General features: G+C 34.7%; 1 protein-coding gene across 17 annotated transcripts in view; it reads left to right on the top strand.

Annotated features, from left to right (window-relative positions):
- The first annotated feature begins 16,467 nt into the window (after positions 1 to 16,467).
- The window catches only part of LOC148952349 (uncharacterized), a 255,070-nt gene continuing 252,449 nt past the window's right edge, over positions 16,468 to 19,088 (top strand). For all 17 annotated transcript variants that reach the window (XM_089089821.1, XM_089089819.1, XM_089089820.1 and 14 more), the window contains exon 1: positions 16,468 to 16,932. In XM_089089821.1, the coding sequence (XP_088945947.1) occupies positions 16,548 to 16,932 (385 nt within the window). In that variant the 5' untranslated portion in view covers positions 16,468 to 16,547. The remainder of the gene's footprint in view (positions 16,933 to 19,088) is intronic.

The following is a 19,088-nucleotide window of genomic DNA, read 5'->3' as shown; positions in this document are numbered from 1 at the left end:
GCCTAGCTATGACATTGGATATTACCTCTAAATACAGAGAATTAAGGTGATAGTATTCCGATACAATAAGTCAAGTATAATAGAATTGATGCTCCTAGCGGAAGCTTGTAAAACCCTTCCCCCTCTCCCGCACTAGGATTATTGCCTAGCTATGTCAATGGATATTACCTCTAAATACCGAGAATTAAGGTGATAGTATTCCGATACAATAAGTCAAGTATACTAGAATTTAAGCTCCTAGTGGAAGCTCGTAAAACCCTTCCCCCTCCCCGCGCTAGGATTATTGCCTAGCTATGACAATGGATATTACCTCTAAATACCGAGAAGTAAGGTGTTAGTATTACGATACAATACGTCAATTATACTATAATTTATGCTCCTAGTGGAAGCTCGTAAAACCCTTCCCACTCCCCCCCCCCACTAGGATTATTGCCTAGTTGTGACAATGGATATTACCTCTAAATACAGAGAATTAAGGTGATAGTATTCCGATACAATAAGTCAAGTATACTAGAATTTATGCTCCTAGTGGAAGCTCATAAAAACCTTCCCCCTCCCCGCGCTAGGATTATTGCCTAGCTGTGACAATGGATATTACCTCTAAATACAGAGAATTAAGGTGATAGTATTCCGATACAATAAGTCAAGTATAATAGAATTTATGCTCCTAGTGGAACCTCGCAAAACCATTCCCACTCCCCGCGCTAGGATTATTGCCTAGCTGTGACAATGGATATTACCTCTATATACATAGAATTAAGGTGATAGTATTCCGATACAATAAGTCAAGTATACTAGAATTTATTCTCCTAGTGGAAGCTCGTAAAATCCTTCCCCCTCCCCACGCTAGGATTATTGCCTAGCTATGACAATGGATATTACCTCTAAATACAGAGAATTAAGGTGGTAGTATTCCGATACAATAAGTCAACTATAATAGAATTGATGCTCCTACTGGAAGCTCGTAAAACCCTTCCCCCTCCCCGCGCTAGGATTATTGCCTAGCTGTGACAATGGATATTGCCTCTAAATATATAGAATTAAGGTGATAGTATTACGATACAATAAGTCAAGTATACTAGAATTTATGCTCCTAGTGGAAGCTCGTAAAACCCTTCCCCCTGTAAAATCTGAGCTAATAAGGGTTTTTGACTGTAAATTCTAGTTTGTTGAAAGAAAATTATGGAAAATACAATTCTCTGGTTCAAATGTGAAAATTAAGTCCTTTTTTGGATTGAAAAATAAAACTATATCCGTAAAATATGAACTAATAATTCAATATTTTTTTCATAAAAACAAACCTTATTTTTTTGAAACTTCTAAATTTTAAAACTTTTTTTATTTTTTTTCTTTTTGTATCTATCTTAAAATGTCAAAGTATGCTTACGGTTCTAACAATTGCGCTCTAAGATTGGTCAGAGACACGATGTGGCTTTCCCACTGGCATTCTATGACCTGGTAGTCTACTGCATGTATTAAATCAGTATTTTTTACACAGTGGAATGATAAACGCATAAGTCATATCTTTTAGAAAAGAAAGTGAAGAAGGACAATTTTAATAGTTTGTCCTCATAACAAGGTTATTCTAGCATTGAATGCCGACATGGAGATGTATTTAAACTATGAAACAAGTACAAGCGGTAGAACTATTGGAAATGTATGCATGCATTGTCATGACAGTAAGGGATTAAATTTCTTTGGGATACCGAAAAAGTTCAACTCTTATGATGGTGGTTATGCGAGATTGAGATCTCCAGAGATGATTTCACTCAAAGAGAATGCTGACATAAAATAATTGTTGATGATAGAGGACAACTCCTTGCTACTACTGCAGGTAACACATTACCTACGGATACATCCAATCATCAGCTTTCGGGTATTAGTATTCAACGGAAGGCTAATAAAAGAAAGGCCTACTCTGCTACTAATATCATAAACCATATCTTGTTTACGTGCCGAAACTGCTACCTGTGTAAAAATAATGTGTTAATAGACAGTGAAATTGAAAGAAAAATAAAAATTGCATTGTCAAAAAATATCACTACGGAATATAAAGATGAAACGATGAAGAACAAAGCACCAGCAAACATTACTGGCATTGATCAAACAGTCAATGAATCAAATAATAGCAAAGATGAAAAGCATATTGAGCCTGTTCATGAGACACCAGTAAAAATTGTGTATGATTCAAAATGGAATAATGATTATTCTACTGATTACGAACTAAGAGACGACAATAACTACAACATCAAGAGAGAACATGGTGAACTATTTTATGGAACAGATTTAAAATGTCCAAAGTTAATCATTGATATTAATTATGTATCATAGTATATTTTTGTAATAATATTCAACATATCATTATTTCATTAAAAATATTACATTGTTATGTGTTCATTATTTTTTTAGAGTAGGCTAGTTTATCAAGTTTTTAAAATGTATGTTAAAACATCGAAGATGTAGTAAAATCAATGTGCGTACGTCCTTTGTCAGAAACACTCGTTGTTTAAAATCTGCGTTATTATGTTTTTTTTACAGTAAATTCCAGTTTTTTTTTTGTAAGAAAATTATGGAGATAAAATTATGTGGTTCGAATGCGGAACTTAAGTCTATTTTTTGATTGAAAAATAAAACTATTTCCGTAAAATCTGAGCTAATAAGGCTTTTTCGACCGTAAACTCTAGTTTCTTGTAAGAAAATTATGTATAATAAATTTTTGTACTTATCTTAAAATGCTGAAATATAATTCTTGAATTAACCTTTGGGATACACAATACATAAACTAAAAAAAAAATTTTTAATACTTCACCTCAAACTAAAATTTTCCAAAAATCAACTTTAGAAGCTTTTTAATTATTCATTAAACACTAATGGATAGAGTCCTCAGACATCAGAATCGAATTCAGAGGACACCGTATATCACGGGAAGAGGTTTTGAAAACCCCCCTCCCCCCCCCCCAAACTCAAAATTTTCCAAAATTCTACTTTAGAAGCTTTTAAAATATTTCTAAAGCACTAGTAGATAGAGTGCTAAAAACATCAGAATCGACTTCAGAGGACATGTTATATCACGGGAAGAGGTTTTGAAAATCCCCCTTCCCCCCAAACTCAAAATTTTCCAAAATTCTACTTTAGAAGCTTTTAAGATATTTCTAAAGCACTAATAGATACAGTGCTAAAAACATCAGAATCTAGTTCAGAGGACACGTTATATCACGGGAAGAGGTTTTGAAAATCCCCCTTCCCCCCCCCCCCAAACCCAAAATTTTCCAAAATTTTACTTTAGAAGCTTGTGTGTGTCTCTTTGGGCTTTTTGTGTCTCTTCGGACTGTGTGTATGTCTCTACAAATGTAGAAAAACCCGTGTGGGTGAGTTGAAATAAAAAAAAATTAACAAGAAATGACTGAAAAGTTCTGTTCTTTGGTTCAAATGTAGAAAAAACCCGTGTGAGTGAGTTGAAATAAAAAAAATTTTTAACAAGAAATGACTGAAAAGTGTTTTGGAGGAGATGGCTTGATTGACAGAAGGATGTATTAGCGAAGTTATAGTGGAGCGCGACAATGTCTTCAAAGTCAAGGCTATAAGAAAAAAATGCTCCGAATATTTTACTCGGTTTGTAGTTTACCCACTAATATAAATATTAGTAATGATTCTATTTGAACTTTCTCCAAGTTGATCAAATTGCTCTCTAAAAGGTTCATTATAAAAAAAATAGTTTTGGACAAGAAAAAAACACTAAAATAATGTCATGAAATCACTTTCAACAATCAGAGAATTTTTTTTTTTGTGTGTGTTATGTTTTATTTTGTTTTTTGTAAGTTGTGTGGGTGTGTGTGTGTGTAATTTTTTTTTGTGTGTTTTAGTTTTTTTTTTTTTGTGTGTAAATTTTTTTTTGTGTGTGTGTGTGTGTGTGTGAGTTTTTATGTGTGTGTAAGTTTTTGTTTTTTTTGTGTGTCTGTAAGTTTTTTTGTGTGTGTGTGTAATTTTTTTTGTGTGTGTGTTATTTTTTGTTTTTGTGTTTAAGTTTTTTTTTTTGTGTTCTTTTTTGTGTGTGTGTGTGTGTGTGTAAGTTTGTGTTGGGAAAAGAAAAAAAAAACTAAAATAATGTCATGAAATCATTTTCAAAACTCAGAGAAGTTTTTTTTTGTGTGTTATTTTTTTTGTGTGTATGTGTAAGTTGTGTTTGTGTGTGTGTGTGTGTGTAAGTTTTTTTTGTGTGTGTAAGTTTTTTTGTTTTCTTTTTGTGTGTGTGTGTAAATTTTTTTTGTGTGTGTGTGTGTGTGTGTGAGTTTTTATGTGTGTGTAAGTTTTTTTTTTGTGTGTCTGTAAGTTTTTTTTTTTGTGTGTGTAAGTTTTTGTGTGTGTGTGTAAGTTTTTATGTTTGTGTGTAAGTTTTTGCGTGCATGTAAATTTGTGTGTGTGTGTGTGTGTAAGTTTTTGTGGGTGTGTAAGTTTTTGTGTGTGTGTGTGTGTGTGTAAGTTTGTGTGGGGACAAGAAAAAAAAAACTAAAATAATGTCATGAAATAATTTTCAACACTCAGAGAAGTTTTTTTTGTGTGTAAGTTTTTATGTGTGTCTGTGTAAGTTGTGTGTGTGTGTGTGTGGGTAAGTTTTTTTTGTGTGTGTTAGTTTTTTTGTTTTCTTTTTGTGTTTGTGTAAATTTTTTTTTGTGTGTGTGTGTGTGTGTGAGTTTTTATGTGTGTGTAATTTTTTTTTTAGTGTGTCTGTAAGTTTTTTTTTTTGTGTGTGTAAGTTTTTGTGTGTGAGTGTTAGTTTTTATGTGTGTGTGTTAGTTTTTGCGTGCTTTTATATTTTTTTGGGTGAGTGTTATTTTTTGTTGGTGTGTTAGTTTGTGTTTTTGTTTAAGTATTTGTGTGTGTGTGTGTGTGTGTAAGTTTGTGTGTGTGTGTGTGTTTGTGTGTGTGTGTGTGTGTTTGTGTGTAATTTTTTATGTATGTGTTTGTAAGTTTCTGTGTGTTTGTGTGTGTGTGTGTGTGTGTGATTTTTGACCATAAACTCTAGTTTCATATAAGAAAATTATGGAAAATACAATTCTATCGTTCAAATGTGAAACTTAGTTCCATTCTCTGTTTCAAATGCAGAAAAACCCGTGTGGGTGAGTTGAACTAAAAAAAAATTAACAAGAAATGACTGAAAAGTGTTTTGGGGGAGATGGTTTGGTTGGCAGAAGGATGTATTGGTGACGTTATAGTGGAGGGCGACAAAAACTTCAAAGTCAAGGCTATAAGAAAAAAAAAGTTCTGGTTATTTTTGTAAGTTTGTAGTTTAAGCACTAATATCATATCAGTAACGATTCGAGGATGTTTCCCCATTTATCGATAATCAGGCAATTTTCTCAAGCTCTTGCTCAGAAATAGAGGCTGTTTCCAAGGATTTAGAATAAGAAAAAATTGTCAGGTGTGGGACTCGAACCCACGACCCCATATAGGGTTGATGTTAGTGTTGTCAGTCAAAAGCTATGACCTTGAGACAAGAGCTTGAAAAAATTGCCTGATTATCGATAAATGGGGAAACATCTTCGAATTGTTAGTGATATGATATTAGTGCGTAAACTACAAACCTACAAACATAACCAGAACTTTTTTTTTCTTAAAGCCTTGACTTTGAAGACTTTGCCGCCCTCCCCTATAACTTCACTAATACATCCTTCTGCCAATCAAACCATCTCCCCCAAAACACTTTTCAGTCATTTCTTGTTAAATTTTTTTTATTTCAACTCACCCACACGGGTTTTTCTTTATTTGAACCAGAGAATGGAACTAAGTTTCACATTTGAACGATAGAATTGTATTTTCCATAATTTTCTTATAGGAAACTAGAGTTTATGGTCAAAAATCACACACACACACACACACACACACAGAAACTAAAATAAACACATAAAAACTTACACACACACACACACACACACACACACAAACTTACACACACACACACACACACACACAAACTTACACACACACACACACACACAAAATTACACACACACAAAAACTTACACACACACAAAAACTTACACACACACACAAAAATTAACATGCACACAAAAACTTACACACACACATAAAAAATAACACACAAAAAAAAAAACAAAAAAACACAAAAAAAAAAACAAAAAAACTTACACACAAAAAAAAAAATTAAAAAAACACACACACAAACAAACAACTAAAAAATACACAAATAAAAACTAACACACAAAAAAAAACTTCTCTGAGTGTTTAAAATGATTTCATGACATTATTTTAGTTTTTTTTTTCTTGTCCACACACAAACTTACACACACACACACACACAAAAACTTACACAAACACAAAAACTTACACACCCACAAAAACTTACACACACACACAAAAATTTACATGCACGCAAAAACTTACACACACACACAAAAACTTACACACAAAAAAAAAAACTTACAGACACACACAAAAAAAACTTACACACACAAAAAAACTCACACACACACAAACACACAAAAAACAAAAAACTACACAAAAAAAAAAAAAAATTACACACACACAAAAAAATTACACACACACACACCAACAACTTACAAAAACAAAAATAAAAAATAACCCAAACAAAAACACTTCTCCGAGTGTTGAAAGCGATATAACGACATGATTTTAGTTTTTTTTTCTTGTCCCAAACTATTTTTTTTATCATGAACCGTTTAGAGACCAATTTAATCAGCTTGGTGAAAGTTCAAATAGAATCATTACTGATATTGATATTAGTGGGTAAACTACAAACCGACAAAAATATTCGGAACTTTTTTCTTATAGCCTTGACTTTGAAGACATTGTCGCCCTCCACTGTAACTTCGCTAATACATCCTTCTGTCAATCAAGCCATCTCCTCCCAAACACTATTCAGACATTTCTTTTTAAAAAAAAATTTTATTTCAACTCACTCACACTCGTTTTTTCTACATTTGAACCAAGGAATAACACTTTTCAGTCATTTCTTGTTAAATTTTTTTTATTTCAACACACCCACCTGGGGTTTTATACATTTGTAGAGACGTACCTACAGTCAAAAGAGACAAAAACGCCCAACGAGACACACACAAGGTACTAAAGTAAATTTTGGGAAATTTTTGTGGTTAGGGGGGAAAGCGGAATTTTCAAAACCTCTTCCCGTGATATAACGTGTCCTCTGAAGTCGATTCTGATGTTTTTAGCACTGTATCTATTAGTGCCTTAGAAATATCTTAAAAGCTTCTAAAGTAGAACTTTGGAAAATTTTGAGTTTCGGGGGAAGGGGGATTTTCAAAACCTCTTCCCGTGATATAACGTGTCTTCTGAACTCGATTCTGATGTTTTTGCACTTTATCTATTAGTGCCTTAGACATATCTTAAAAGTTTATAAAGTATAATTTTGGAAAATTTTGAGTTTGGGGGTAAGGGGGATTTTGAAAACATCTTCCCGTGATATAACATGTCCTCTGAATTCAATTCTGTTGTTTTTTACACTCTATATAATAGTGCTTCAGAAATATTTTAAAAGCTTCTAAAGTAGAATTTTAGAAAATTTTGAGTTTGGGGGGGGGGAGGGGGGTTTTCAAAAACTCTTCCCGTGATATAACGTGTCCTCTGAAGTCGATTCTGAGGTTTTAGCGCTCTATCTATTAGTGCTTTAGAAATAATTTAAAAGCTTCTATAGTAGAATTTTGGAAAATTTGAGTTTGGGGGGAAGTATTACAATTTTTTTTTTAATTTCTGTATTGTGTATCCAAGAGGTGAATTCAAGAATGATATTTTTCATTTTAAGATACGTACAAAAATGTATTTTACATAATTTTCTTACAAGAAACTAGACTTTACGGTCGAAAAAGCCTTATTAGCTCAGATTTTACGGAAATAGTTTTATTTTTTGATCCAAAAATAGACTTAAGTTCCGCATTTGAACCATAGAATTGTATTTCCATAATTTTCTTACAAAAAAAAAACTAGAGTTTACGGTCAAAAACCCTTAATAGCTCAGATTTTACGGAAATAGGGTGTCTGACAATAGATGTACGCAAATTCCTTTTCCTACAACTCCGATGTTTTAATATACATTCTAAACGCTTGATACGCTAGCTTAATCTAAAAAATAATGAACACGTAACAATGTAATATTTTTAATGAAATAATGCTATGTTGAATATTAATACAAAAATATATTATGATACATTATTAATATCAATGATTAACTTTGGACATTTTGAATCTGTTCCATAAAATTGTTCACCATGTTCTGTTTTGATATTGTAGTTATTGTCGTCTCTTAGTTCGTAATCAGTAGAATAATCATTATTCCATTTTGAATCATACACAATTTTTACTGGTGTCTCATGAACAGGCTCAATATGCTTTTCATCTTTGCTATTATTTGATTCATTGACTGTTTGATCAATGCCAGTAATGTTTGCTGGTGCTTTGTTCTTCATCGTTTCATCTTTATATTCCGTAGTGATATTTTTTGACAATGCCATTTTTATTTTTCTTGCAATTTCACTGTCTATTAACACATTATTTTTACACAGGTAGCATTTTCGGCACGTAAACAAGATATGGTTTACGATATTAGTAGCAGAGTAGGCCTTTCTTTTATTAGCCTTCCGTTGAATGCTAATACCCGAAAGCTGATGATTGGATGTATCCGTAGGTAATGTGTTACCTGCAGCAGTAGCAAGGAGTTGTCCTCTATCATCAACAATTATTTTTATGTTAGCATTCTCTTTGAGTACAATCATCTCTGGAGATCTCAATCTCGCATAACCACCCTCATAAGAGTTGAATTTTTTCGGTATCCCAAAGAAATTTAATTCCTTACTGTCATGACAATGCATGCATACATTTCCAATAGTGTTACCGCTTGTACTTGTTTCATAGTTTAAATACTTCTCCTTGCCGGCATTCAATGCTACAATAACCTTGTTATGTGAACATACTCTATTAAAATGTTCTATCTTCCCTTTCTTTTTTAAAAGATATGACTTATGTGTTTATCGTTCCACTGTGTAAAAAATACTGATTTAATACATGAAGTAGACTAGGTAGTGACGATAAGCGGTCATAGAATACCAGTGGGAAAGCCACATCGTGTCTCTGACCAATCATAGAGCGCGATTGTTAGAACCGTAAGCATACTTTGACATTTTAATATAGATATAAAAAGAAAAAAATAAATAAAGTTTAAAAATTTCTAATTTAAAAAAAAAAATTGTTTTTTTTTATGAAAAAAATATTTAATTATTAGTTCAGATTTTACGGATATAGTTTTATTTTTCAATCCAAAAAAGGACCTAATTTTCATATTTGAACCAGAGAATTGTATTTTCCATAATTTTCTTTCAAAAAACTAGAGTTTACAGTCAAAAACCCTTATTAGCTCAGATTTTACAGGGGGAAGGGTTTTACGAGCTTCCACTAGGAGCATAAATTCTAGTATACTTGACTTATTGTTTCGGAATACTATCACCTTAATTCTATGTATTTAGAGGTAATATCCATTGTCACAGCTAGGCAATAATCCTAGCGCGGGGAGTGGGAAGGGTTTTACGAGCTTCCAGTAGGAGCATCAATTCTATTATACTTGACTTATTGTATCGGAATACTAACACCTTAATTCTATGTATTTAGAGGTAATATCCATTGTCACATCTAGGCAATAATCCTAGAGCGGGGAGGGGGAAGGGTTTTACGAGCTTCCAGTAGGAGCATCAAATCTAGTATACTTGACTTATTGTATCGGAATACTATCACCTTAATTATCTCTATTTAGAGGTAATATACATTGTCATAGCTAGGCAATAATCCTAGCGCGGGGAGGGGGAATGGTTTTACGAGGTTCCACTAGGAGCATAAATTCTATTATACTTGACTTATTGTATCGGAATACTATTACCTTAATTCTATGTATTTAGAGGTAAAGCCATTGTCACAGCTAGGCAATAATCCTAGCGCGGGGAGGGGGAGGGGTTTTATGAGCTTCCACTAGGAGCATAAATTCTAGTATACTTGACTTATTGTATCGGAATACTATCACCTTAATTCTTTGTATTTAGAGGTAATATCCATTGTCACAGCTAGGCAATAATCCTAGTGGGGGGGAGTGGGAAGGGTTTTACGAGCTTCCACGAGGAGAATAAATTATATTATACTTGAGTTATTTTATCGGAATACTAACACCTTAATTCTATGTATTTAGAGGTAATATCCATTGTCATAGCTAGGCAATAATCCTAGTGCTGGGAGGGGGAAGGGTTTTATAAGCTTCCACTAGGAGCATAAATTCTATTATACTTGACTTATTGTATAAGAATAATATCACCTTAATTCTCTGTATTTAGAGGTAATATCCATTGTCAGAGCTAGGCAATAATCCTAGTGCAGGAGAGGGGGAAGGGTTTTACGAGCTTCCACTAGGAGCATCAATTCTATTATACTTGACTTATTGTATCGGAATACTATCACCTTAATTCTCTGTATTTAGAGGTAATATCCATTTTCATAGCTAGGCAATACTCCTAGCGCGGGGAGGGGGAAGGATTTTACGAGCTTCCACTAAGAGCATAAATTCTAGTATACTTGACTTATTGTATCGGAATACTATCACCTTAATTCTCTTTATTTAGAGGTAATATCCATTGTCACAGCTAGGCAATAATCCTAGCGCGGGAGAGGGGGGAGGGTCTTACGAGCGTACAATTGGAGCATGAATTATAGTATACTTGACTTGTTTTATCTGTATCCTTTCACCTTAATTCTCTGTATTTAGAGATAATATCCATAGTCAAAGCTAGGAAATAATCCTAGTGCAGGGAGTGGGAAGGGTTTTAAGAAGTACCACTAGGAGCATAAATTATATTATACTTTACTTATTGTATCGGAATACTATCACCTTAATTCTCTGTATTTAGAGGTAATATCCATTGTCACAGCTAGGCAATAGTCCTAGTGCGGGAGAGGGGGAAGGGTTTTACGAGGTTCCACTAGGAGCATAAATTCTATTATACTTGACTTATTGTATCGGAATACTATCACCTTAATTCTCTGTATTTAGAGGTAATATCCATTGTCACAGCTAGGCAATAATCCTAGTGCGGGAGGGGGGGGGGGGAAGGGTTTTGCGAGGTTTCACTATGAGCATAAATTCTATTATACTTGACTTATTGTATCGGAATACTATCACCTTAATTCTCTGTATTTAGAGGTACAGCCAGGCAATAATCCTAGCGCGGGGAGGGGGAAGGGTTTTACGAGCTTCCAGTAGGAGCATCAATTCTAGTATACTTGACTTATTGTATCAGAATACTATCACCTTCTCCCCCTCCCCTGCCCTCGGAAATGTGGGAACGAAGGGTCTCTGAGCCTTCCCCTTGATGCAGATATTTTCCCTCCAAAATTGACCCCTCCCTGCCCTCAGAAATGGGGAAACGAAGGGAACGTTAGATCCTATTTTAAATTGACAATACTTATCAAACATCACTAGTGTATTATACAGATCACATATCTCATTACCCCTTTTTAAATGTTAATCAAATAATTCTGATTATAGTGTCCAATTTTTGTCTGCTTTTCAAAATGTTCGTATTTGTTTAGAATGAAGTCTTTTTTATAGCAGATACCCCCCGTGCAACTGAACCCCCCATGTACCTGAACCCCTGTATAACCGAAACACCGTACAACTGAACCTCCGTGCTACTCGACCCCATTTAACTAATCCCCGTGTAACTGAATCCGCATGTAACTGAACCCTCGTGCAACTCAACTCCCTCAAAACACTTTTCGGCCATTTCTTGTTATTTTTTTTTATTTCTAAACTCTTTAAAATTGACAACACTGTGAAAATCATCACTTGTGTATTATACAGTACAAATTCATTCTGTCTCCTTCGAAACACATTTTAGTCATTTCCTGTTAAAATTATCCAATCACTAATTACCTCTTTTTTTCTCCACCTTCAAATGTTCCTTTAGTACCTACGCAATTAGATCGCCCAGTTAACACTAAGATGTAAATTGAGTAAGCCTCTCGCAATAACGAACCAAACCAGATTATACCCACTTAACCAGATCAAAAAATGGCGGTCACACTAACTTGATTAGTAATTGGATTCAGATATACTATGAATGGACTTTCAGTCCTACATTCACGGGTCTCTGCAAAGTGCTATGTGTTTCATTTAAAAAATACCAGTTTAAAAAAAAAAAATAAATAAACATGTATCCATGAGTTTGACCTCCAAAAAATGAATGTCATAATAGAAAACCCGTCTGCCAACCCATGTAGAGTTCATTGTAATAGGCAAATGGCCCTGGTAACCCAATTACTTGAAAATACACACGCATATTCATGCCTCAGGCGTAGGGTTGATACTAATTGATGCCTTACTACTGTGGTGTAATTTCGTCAATATACCGCAGGGGCGGGGGGGGGGAATTTGATCCGATTGTCTCAAGTCAAGGGAAAATGACAGTAAAAACCGAAAAATGAGCCAACTAGGGCTCATTCATAAGGGCAAAGATATACTAGATAAACTGACCGTTTTTGTGGATGCTTGAATTAGGTAGGTTTATCTTAGCTTTGGCAAGATTTTTGAAGACACTAAATCTTAGCTAAAAGGGGAGGACCTGGGGCTGGGGGAGTTGCCCCCCCCCCAGATAAAACTACATCCCTGGTCATGAAGCATAAATCAGCATGTTTATTTTCCTTCTTCTAAATGATGAGCTAATTTATTTTCCAGGGCATCAGTAAAAAAAGCTGTCACCATGTGATTATGCCTCCAAGAATTGTTTGTCATCTCTCTAAAATACATCTATGCTCCTTTTTTCTATTATTATTGTATTTTTTTTTTCTATTGTATTGTATTTTTTCTATTATTATTATTTTTTTTTCTTTTTATTTTGTGTCGGCATTAAATTGGCTTTTACATAACGTTTTTAGTTTTTTCTTCCCGAACACGTTCACGGGTATTCATTTCAGAGGAGGGGAAAGAACGCCCAATTTTTGAAAAAAATAACAGGTAAAAAATAAGAAAACATATAGGAAATTACGTGGAAAACCATAGAAGTGTTGAGATTTTTGGGAAAGGTATAGACCCGAGGAATCCCTCACATATGTGCCCCTTGGATAGACAGTCACTGTGTAGATCATTTCTATTCATTTTTATGTCTATAATTAGAGCTTTATTTTATGTGTTGTCTCCCGTTGATTTGGTTCCCTTTGATCCTTTTAGGATAGCGGTGCTTTCTTTTTGCTTCTTAAACGTAATTACTGATCAATAAAAGAACTTAAGCTTGAGATCTAGACGTGTGAAGGAAAATAGCTCATTTGAAAAGGGGGATCCAGCCTCTATAATTACAAATAGTGAATATTTAGTAAAGCTGGTCATACTTAAGGTGTATAAGGACCTAAAACCCCTTTCCCCAGTATACCGCCACAGAGAGTAAAATGAGACATTTAGTATTCGGGAGAGAACTTCGCAAACATTTTCAAACATTAAGACTAAATGAATGTTTACATGAATGTTTAATGCCTATAAATTCGACACAGAAAGCACATTACGAGTTGAGATTTCAGATCTATCCTTTTTCTCAGCCGAAGACGGTCAGGGTGGGGTCAAGCTACTCCAGGCACCGTGCCTGGGTGGGGGCACCGTGACCATGATTTATAGGAAAAGGATGCAATTGTATCAATTAGTTGATAGTCCACATAAGCTTTTTGCGGCGGCAGGGGGCACTCATAATTATGTTCTGAGTGCCACCAACCATAGGAACGACCTTGCTCTTCAAGTCGTCAATTAAACCTTTTGACCTGACATTTTTTTTCGCTGCGTCTCCCAGGACCTAAGTCCCGTCCGACCTTTTTGATCTGTATTAGGGCTTCTCTTCTGGTAATCCAATGTGTATGGTGATGACAGGGCCGTATCCAGGATTTTTGTTCAGGGGGGGTTTTACTAATTTTTGACTTTTTTTTAGGGGGGGGGGGTACTAATTTTTGGCTCAGTTTTCGACTAATTTTCCTGATTTTTACCTAAGTTTTACTAATTTTCGACTTATTTTGAGTCGGTCAAAAATTTCGGGGGGGGGGTCAAACCGGGTAACCCCCCTCCCCCTGGATACGGCCTTGGGTGATGATATTCTAATCCATTTAGTGCTCTATGGAGTAACTATTGGAGGTCTTGAGACTGGAAGTAATCACTTCTTACGAGGTCAGAGAAACAACTCTGAGAAATTTTTTTTTCAAACAATGACCTTAAATGCGGATCTAACTTCTTATTAAGCCTTCTACAGTATTAGTTGAGGAGTACATTTATTTCGGCTGTTTTATCTTTTTTTTTGTCACTATAGAGCTGTAGATATCAGTACTGTACAGTATGGGGCTCATTGGCATCTGAAGTACTTCGTACAGTTTCGGTTCAAATTTATCTTTTCAGTCTATTAATGTACTAGTTCAGCCTTGCTTTTATTTTTGATGATTTTTCCACTCTCTTTACGTCGCCTACGAAATTACAATATTTTACACCATCGATTCCAAAACCACATTAAAGAGTTACGAGTCATGTAATTTCAAGTTATTTTATTAGTATTATTATAATACCTCGGCATTGATTCAGAGTTATGCTTATTTTACTTACTTATTTACCACTCCCTTCCCGTCATTAGAACCGTTATATTGTAATGTGGTGCAAGGTTACGAGGTAGGGGCAATATTCCCAAAATTTTGAAAAATAGCTTTCTTGATATTTTCATTGAAAAAATTGGAAAAACATGATATTGCCCTTCCCCTAGATTTGAAAAATACATTTTGCCCCGTTCCACATTACATTTTCGTGAATATGCGCCCCTACTCTCCCTTTCCATCTTTGGCACCGCTATATTGCAATATCGTACATCATCGAGACCATCGACGGCCTTAAATAGTTGCTAGCCATGCAATCTCAGGTGAACCCTCACCTTCACCGTTAGAAGCAAATATTGCGCACATTCGAGTCCATCAACCCTTAAATTTCTACTAACAAGCCGTGTAATTTCAGGTCAATCTGTCAAAGAATCTTTCAAAAATCTGATTGTGGCTTAACCGTAACACCATTGCCGTATCAAACACAAAAGGTATTTTTAAACGGAACCTCAATTTATCAGCTCAGATCCATTGAGCGGTAGTTTCAGAATCCTTTGAATACCACTTTGTGGAGTGGCTGTATGGCTGTCAATTGCCCAACTAACTCTTGCTGAATTGGAGTAGCGCAAACTTGAGAAATTTAAATGCACTGGATGCAAAAAAGAAGTAATAATATAAGTAAAACACTGTGTGAACAGCGAAATTTGGAATTCAGATGCTAGGCGAATTGTGTATTTTCTACAGAATCTGGATTCAATTATGTTTACTGATTGTGCGTGGCTTGGTTTTGACATTCTTGCATTTCGTTTTTTTCCTTTGTCACTAAAGAACCATGTTTAAAATATACATCAAATTATCTCCTGATTTAGACAGTGCTTCCCAAAAACTTTAGAGATTTTCATATGATTCATAGTTTTGTTGTTTGAAGAATTTGACCTTCATCCCCAGCATAAAGTGTAGCGAAAGCGCCTCATTCAGACTCAATATCATTTTTAATATTTACATTATTTTTAAGGAAATGTAAAAATATTTTCTGTGTATTAAAGACCACTGTTGGAATTCATTCTCCTTGAAGTTCAGCTGTCATAACTTTTCTACCACGTCGAAAAGCAGAATAATAGTAATACTAGTATTCTAGCAGGAAATTTAAAACTTTATCATCAGGTGATTCCCACACAAAAATTCGATTTCTTTTTCTTTTTCTTTACAAAGCCTTTTTGCCTTAAATATATCTGATTAAGCCGCAATTCCTAAAAATGCGGAACCAATTTTCGAATAGGTATGCCCTGGGTTACTTATTTAACTTCTTGTTCAGTAGATATGGATCCATTTCGATTTTAATATTATATTGAATTTCTTTCAATTCAATACCCGGTTAGAATTATTATGCAAAATTAAATTATATTGACCGAATATCTGTTTAATCTAAAACTGAAGTGATCGGAACGACCTACTTTGTTCAATATATCCCTTGGTTCTTCTAATTTTTCTTTTTTTTTTACTTTGAACTGTGTGTTTTGGAAGGGCTATAAAGTGTCCAATTTATATCCATCTGGTAGTAAGCAAGCAGTTTCAAGTTCTCTTGACTTTGTCAATCAATCGTAAATTTTCTATTCTGGAGTATGACAACAATACTCTTTAAACCCCTAACAATTTCAGTCTTGTCATGGTTCCTTAAGCACCCTTCTGTGGGAGCCTTTGTATGTACGTACTCAATTCATTACCATGTGTATTACCTGAGGATCGCCGCGGCATTTGATTCCTTTTTACCACTGAGCGATTCCTCTGTCTCGTTTGTTGATGGCTCGTCTCTCACGAAGAGATGTTTCAGTAGCTTCTAAAGCAGCCGTGTAGAAACAGCTGAAATGGATGTAGGATAAAACAAAAGTTGAACAAAAGAAGAAAAAGGAATGGCAAAAAAGAAGAAAGAAGATGAGGTGTCATCGAACATTGTATATAATAATATCAATGAGGAACCTATGGAAACTTTCCGGTGGCAAACCTGTGTCGTGTTGCTGCTTGCAGCAGTTACAATTATAAGTACTGGAATAAGTTGTGTTGCGTTTTATCGAGGATTTTCATTGGATAATAGGATAGTTTTATTGGAGTCGAAAGTGTTATCGCTCCAGCTGCAGTCTGCCCTCATCCCTGATGTTTTAGAAGGAGAGGACCTTGTACAAAATTTGACTCAAAGAATATTAGCATTAGAAAGCTTATTCAATGATAAACTAGTCCAGTTAAATCAAATTGTAAGAGTGAAAAGAGACTTGGAAGGTCAATGCCTGTGTCCTCCAGGTTAGTTGAATCATTTTGGTATAAGTAAACTAATGGATGTTAAAGGGTTTAATCAGAAAGTATTCAATAGGTTACTGTCATAATGTCAACTTAGGGTTAAAATACTCCACAGCGTGGTATAGCTAGGTGTTTTCAAATGATGTTTTCAAATACCCATCTCCGAAGCCGAAGCTGTTTTCAAATAGCCATCTCCGCCTTTCCTCCGTTGAGGACACTGACCGTTAGTGATCTCAGGAAAATGTTGCACAAGGTGAATGAAACTTTCAGAAATTGATCTAAAGTCTAAATAAGGCTATAGGCAGGTGTTTTCAAGCGTATGCTAGTCCTTCTATACCCCTAAGGTTTGAAAGACTAAGAAAATTAGTCCTGACTTTGAAAAAATCATTTAAATTTGGCTCAGGGCACAGCTAAAATCCTGGGAACCGCTTTGGCTAAACCTTCAGTTGATTATGAGCCGACTTAAACCAATCTTGAAAAAAAATGTTTTTTTTTCTACAGTTAAGACTGTTTTAGGACATGATTTCATAGGATCTTTAAAGCCCTACAAGTTGGGAAGGGCTGGAGACAGGAGATCCGAAATACATTCCTGCCACCGATTTTGGCTTTAGGCTAAATCCATCTCTGAAAGTTTGATTCTCCTTATTTAATAACTTTTGAAGTTAAAAAAAAGGCTGTCAGACGGTAATTTTACCATAATATAGTTCTGGCTACAATATTGGCCGTCTGACCCCGGGAGCTATTGCTAAAGATTCTGTGGAAAAAAGAGGACTATAGCTAATTTTCTGGGATTAGTCTATACGATAACCTACAAATGTTTAAACTATTAATGACTGTAACCACAGAAGCATAATTATGTCAGTGTCATAAATGCTATCTAACACAGCCATAAGGATCAAGACGTATGTTATCACAAGAAATATTATTAATTATGCTAAAAAAGTATTTTTCTCTTGAATCCAAAGATTAGTTGCCCAACAGACGGGTTACTTGCAAAAAGGATTATTGCTGGACTTCAACCAAAAAAGACTTAGGCTTACACTTACACATTTTTATTTGAAGGTTATACTTCTTTCAATACAGAACAAATGTAGCATTGCAAATATTCTTATACATTCTTAATAATTGGGAAAACAGCTCAATGAGTGAAACTCCCTCGACCTTATCTACTCTGTCATTTCCAAGGCGTAGGCTTAAACTTATGCGTGTTTATTTGAAGATTATACCCAGGGCCGTATCCAGGATTATCGTTTGAGGGAGGCTAATTTTTTCAAGGGGTTTTACAAAAAAACAATCCTAAAAAAATTAACATGCATTTTTGTTACGTTTTTACGAGTCAGGCAAAAACTTCGGGTGGGGGGAGGTTCAAACCTCCCCCCATTTTATTTTTGACGGAAGTCAAGCCATCTCTGGGAATTTCCTTTTATTGTTACTAACATATATAAAAAAAGAAAATATCAAATTGTCATTTTGGCCTTTTGGTTCTGTTCTATTAAATACAAGACACGTAAAATAGATGATAAAAGAAACTTGTCAAACATGTTCTTTTAACGGAGAATTCGATTGCAAACTGTGGTTTCTCATTGCGTTTACAATATTTAAACTTTAGTTTTTTTGTGTTTAGGGGGAAAAAGGTACCTAGGTTAGGTCACGTATTTAATGTATGCTATGTTTTAACCGTATTTTTAGCTTTAATGCCTTTTTCTTGCTTTACATATTCATGAACAATGAAGTACAATCTATGTAACAATGATTGAAGAATAATAAAATAATTCGGAGTCTAATTTGGAGTCTAGGTCTGGAGTCTAATTTGGAGTCTGGGTCTCATCCTGAACCACATTTTCGAATGCACCCATGATTTTGAGCATTGTCATGTTGATTAATCGACCCATAAAACTTGTATTTCCATGTTCTAAATGGTTTAAGAATGTATGCTGGTTGTCAAATTTGATTAGCTAAGAAGGCAAGAACGGTTTGTAAATCTAGAAAGACAATAGCACAGAGGCTCGACATCTCACATTATCAGCTTTAATGGTTTAGTTAGTGATAATTTTTACGATTGTTAAATAATGTAGTGTTCATTGTTTATGGTAGGATATCTACTAGTGTCTTTATGATATTGACACTATTGCGACAACATGAAGCATAGTAACTCCAAT

The sequence above is a fragment of the Artemia sp. Qi Xiang Cuo genome, chromosome 5 (genome assembly GCF_049724085.1).
Source record: "Artemia sp. Qi Xiang Cuo chromosome 5, ASM4972408v1, whole genome shotgun sequence".
Classification (NCBI taxonomy): Eukaryota; Metazoa; Arthropoda; class Branchiopoda; order Anostraca; family Artemiidae; genus Artemia; species Artemia sp. Qi Xiang Cuo.
This window is presented reverse-complemented; position numbering and strand designations above follow the sequence as displayed.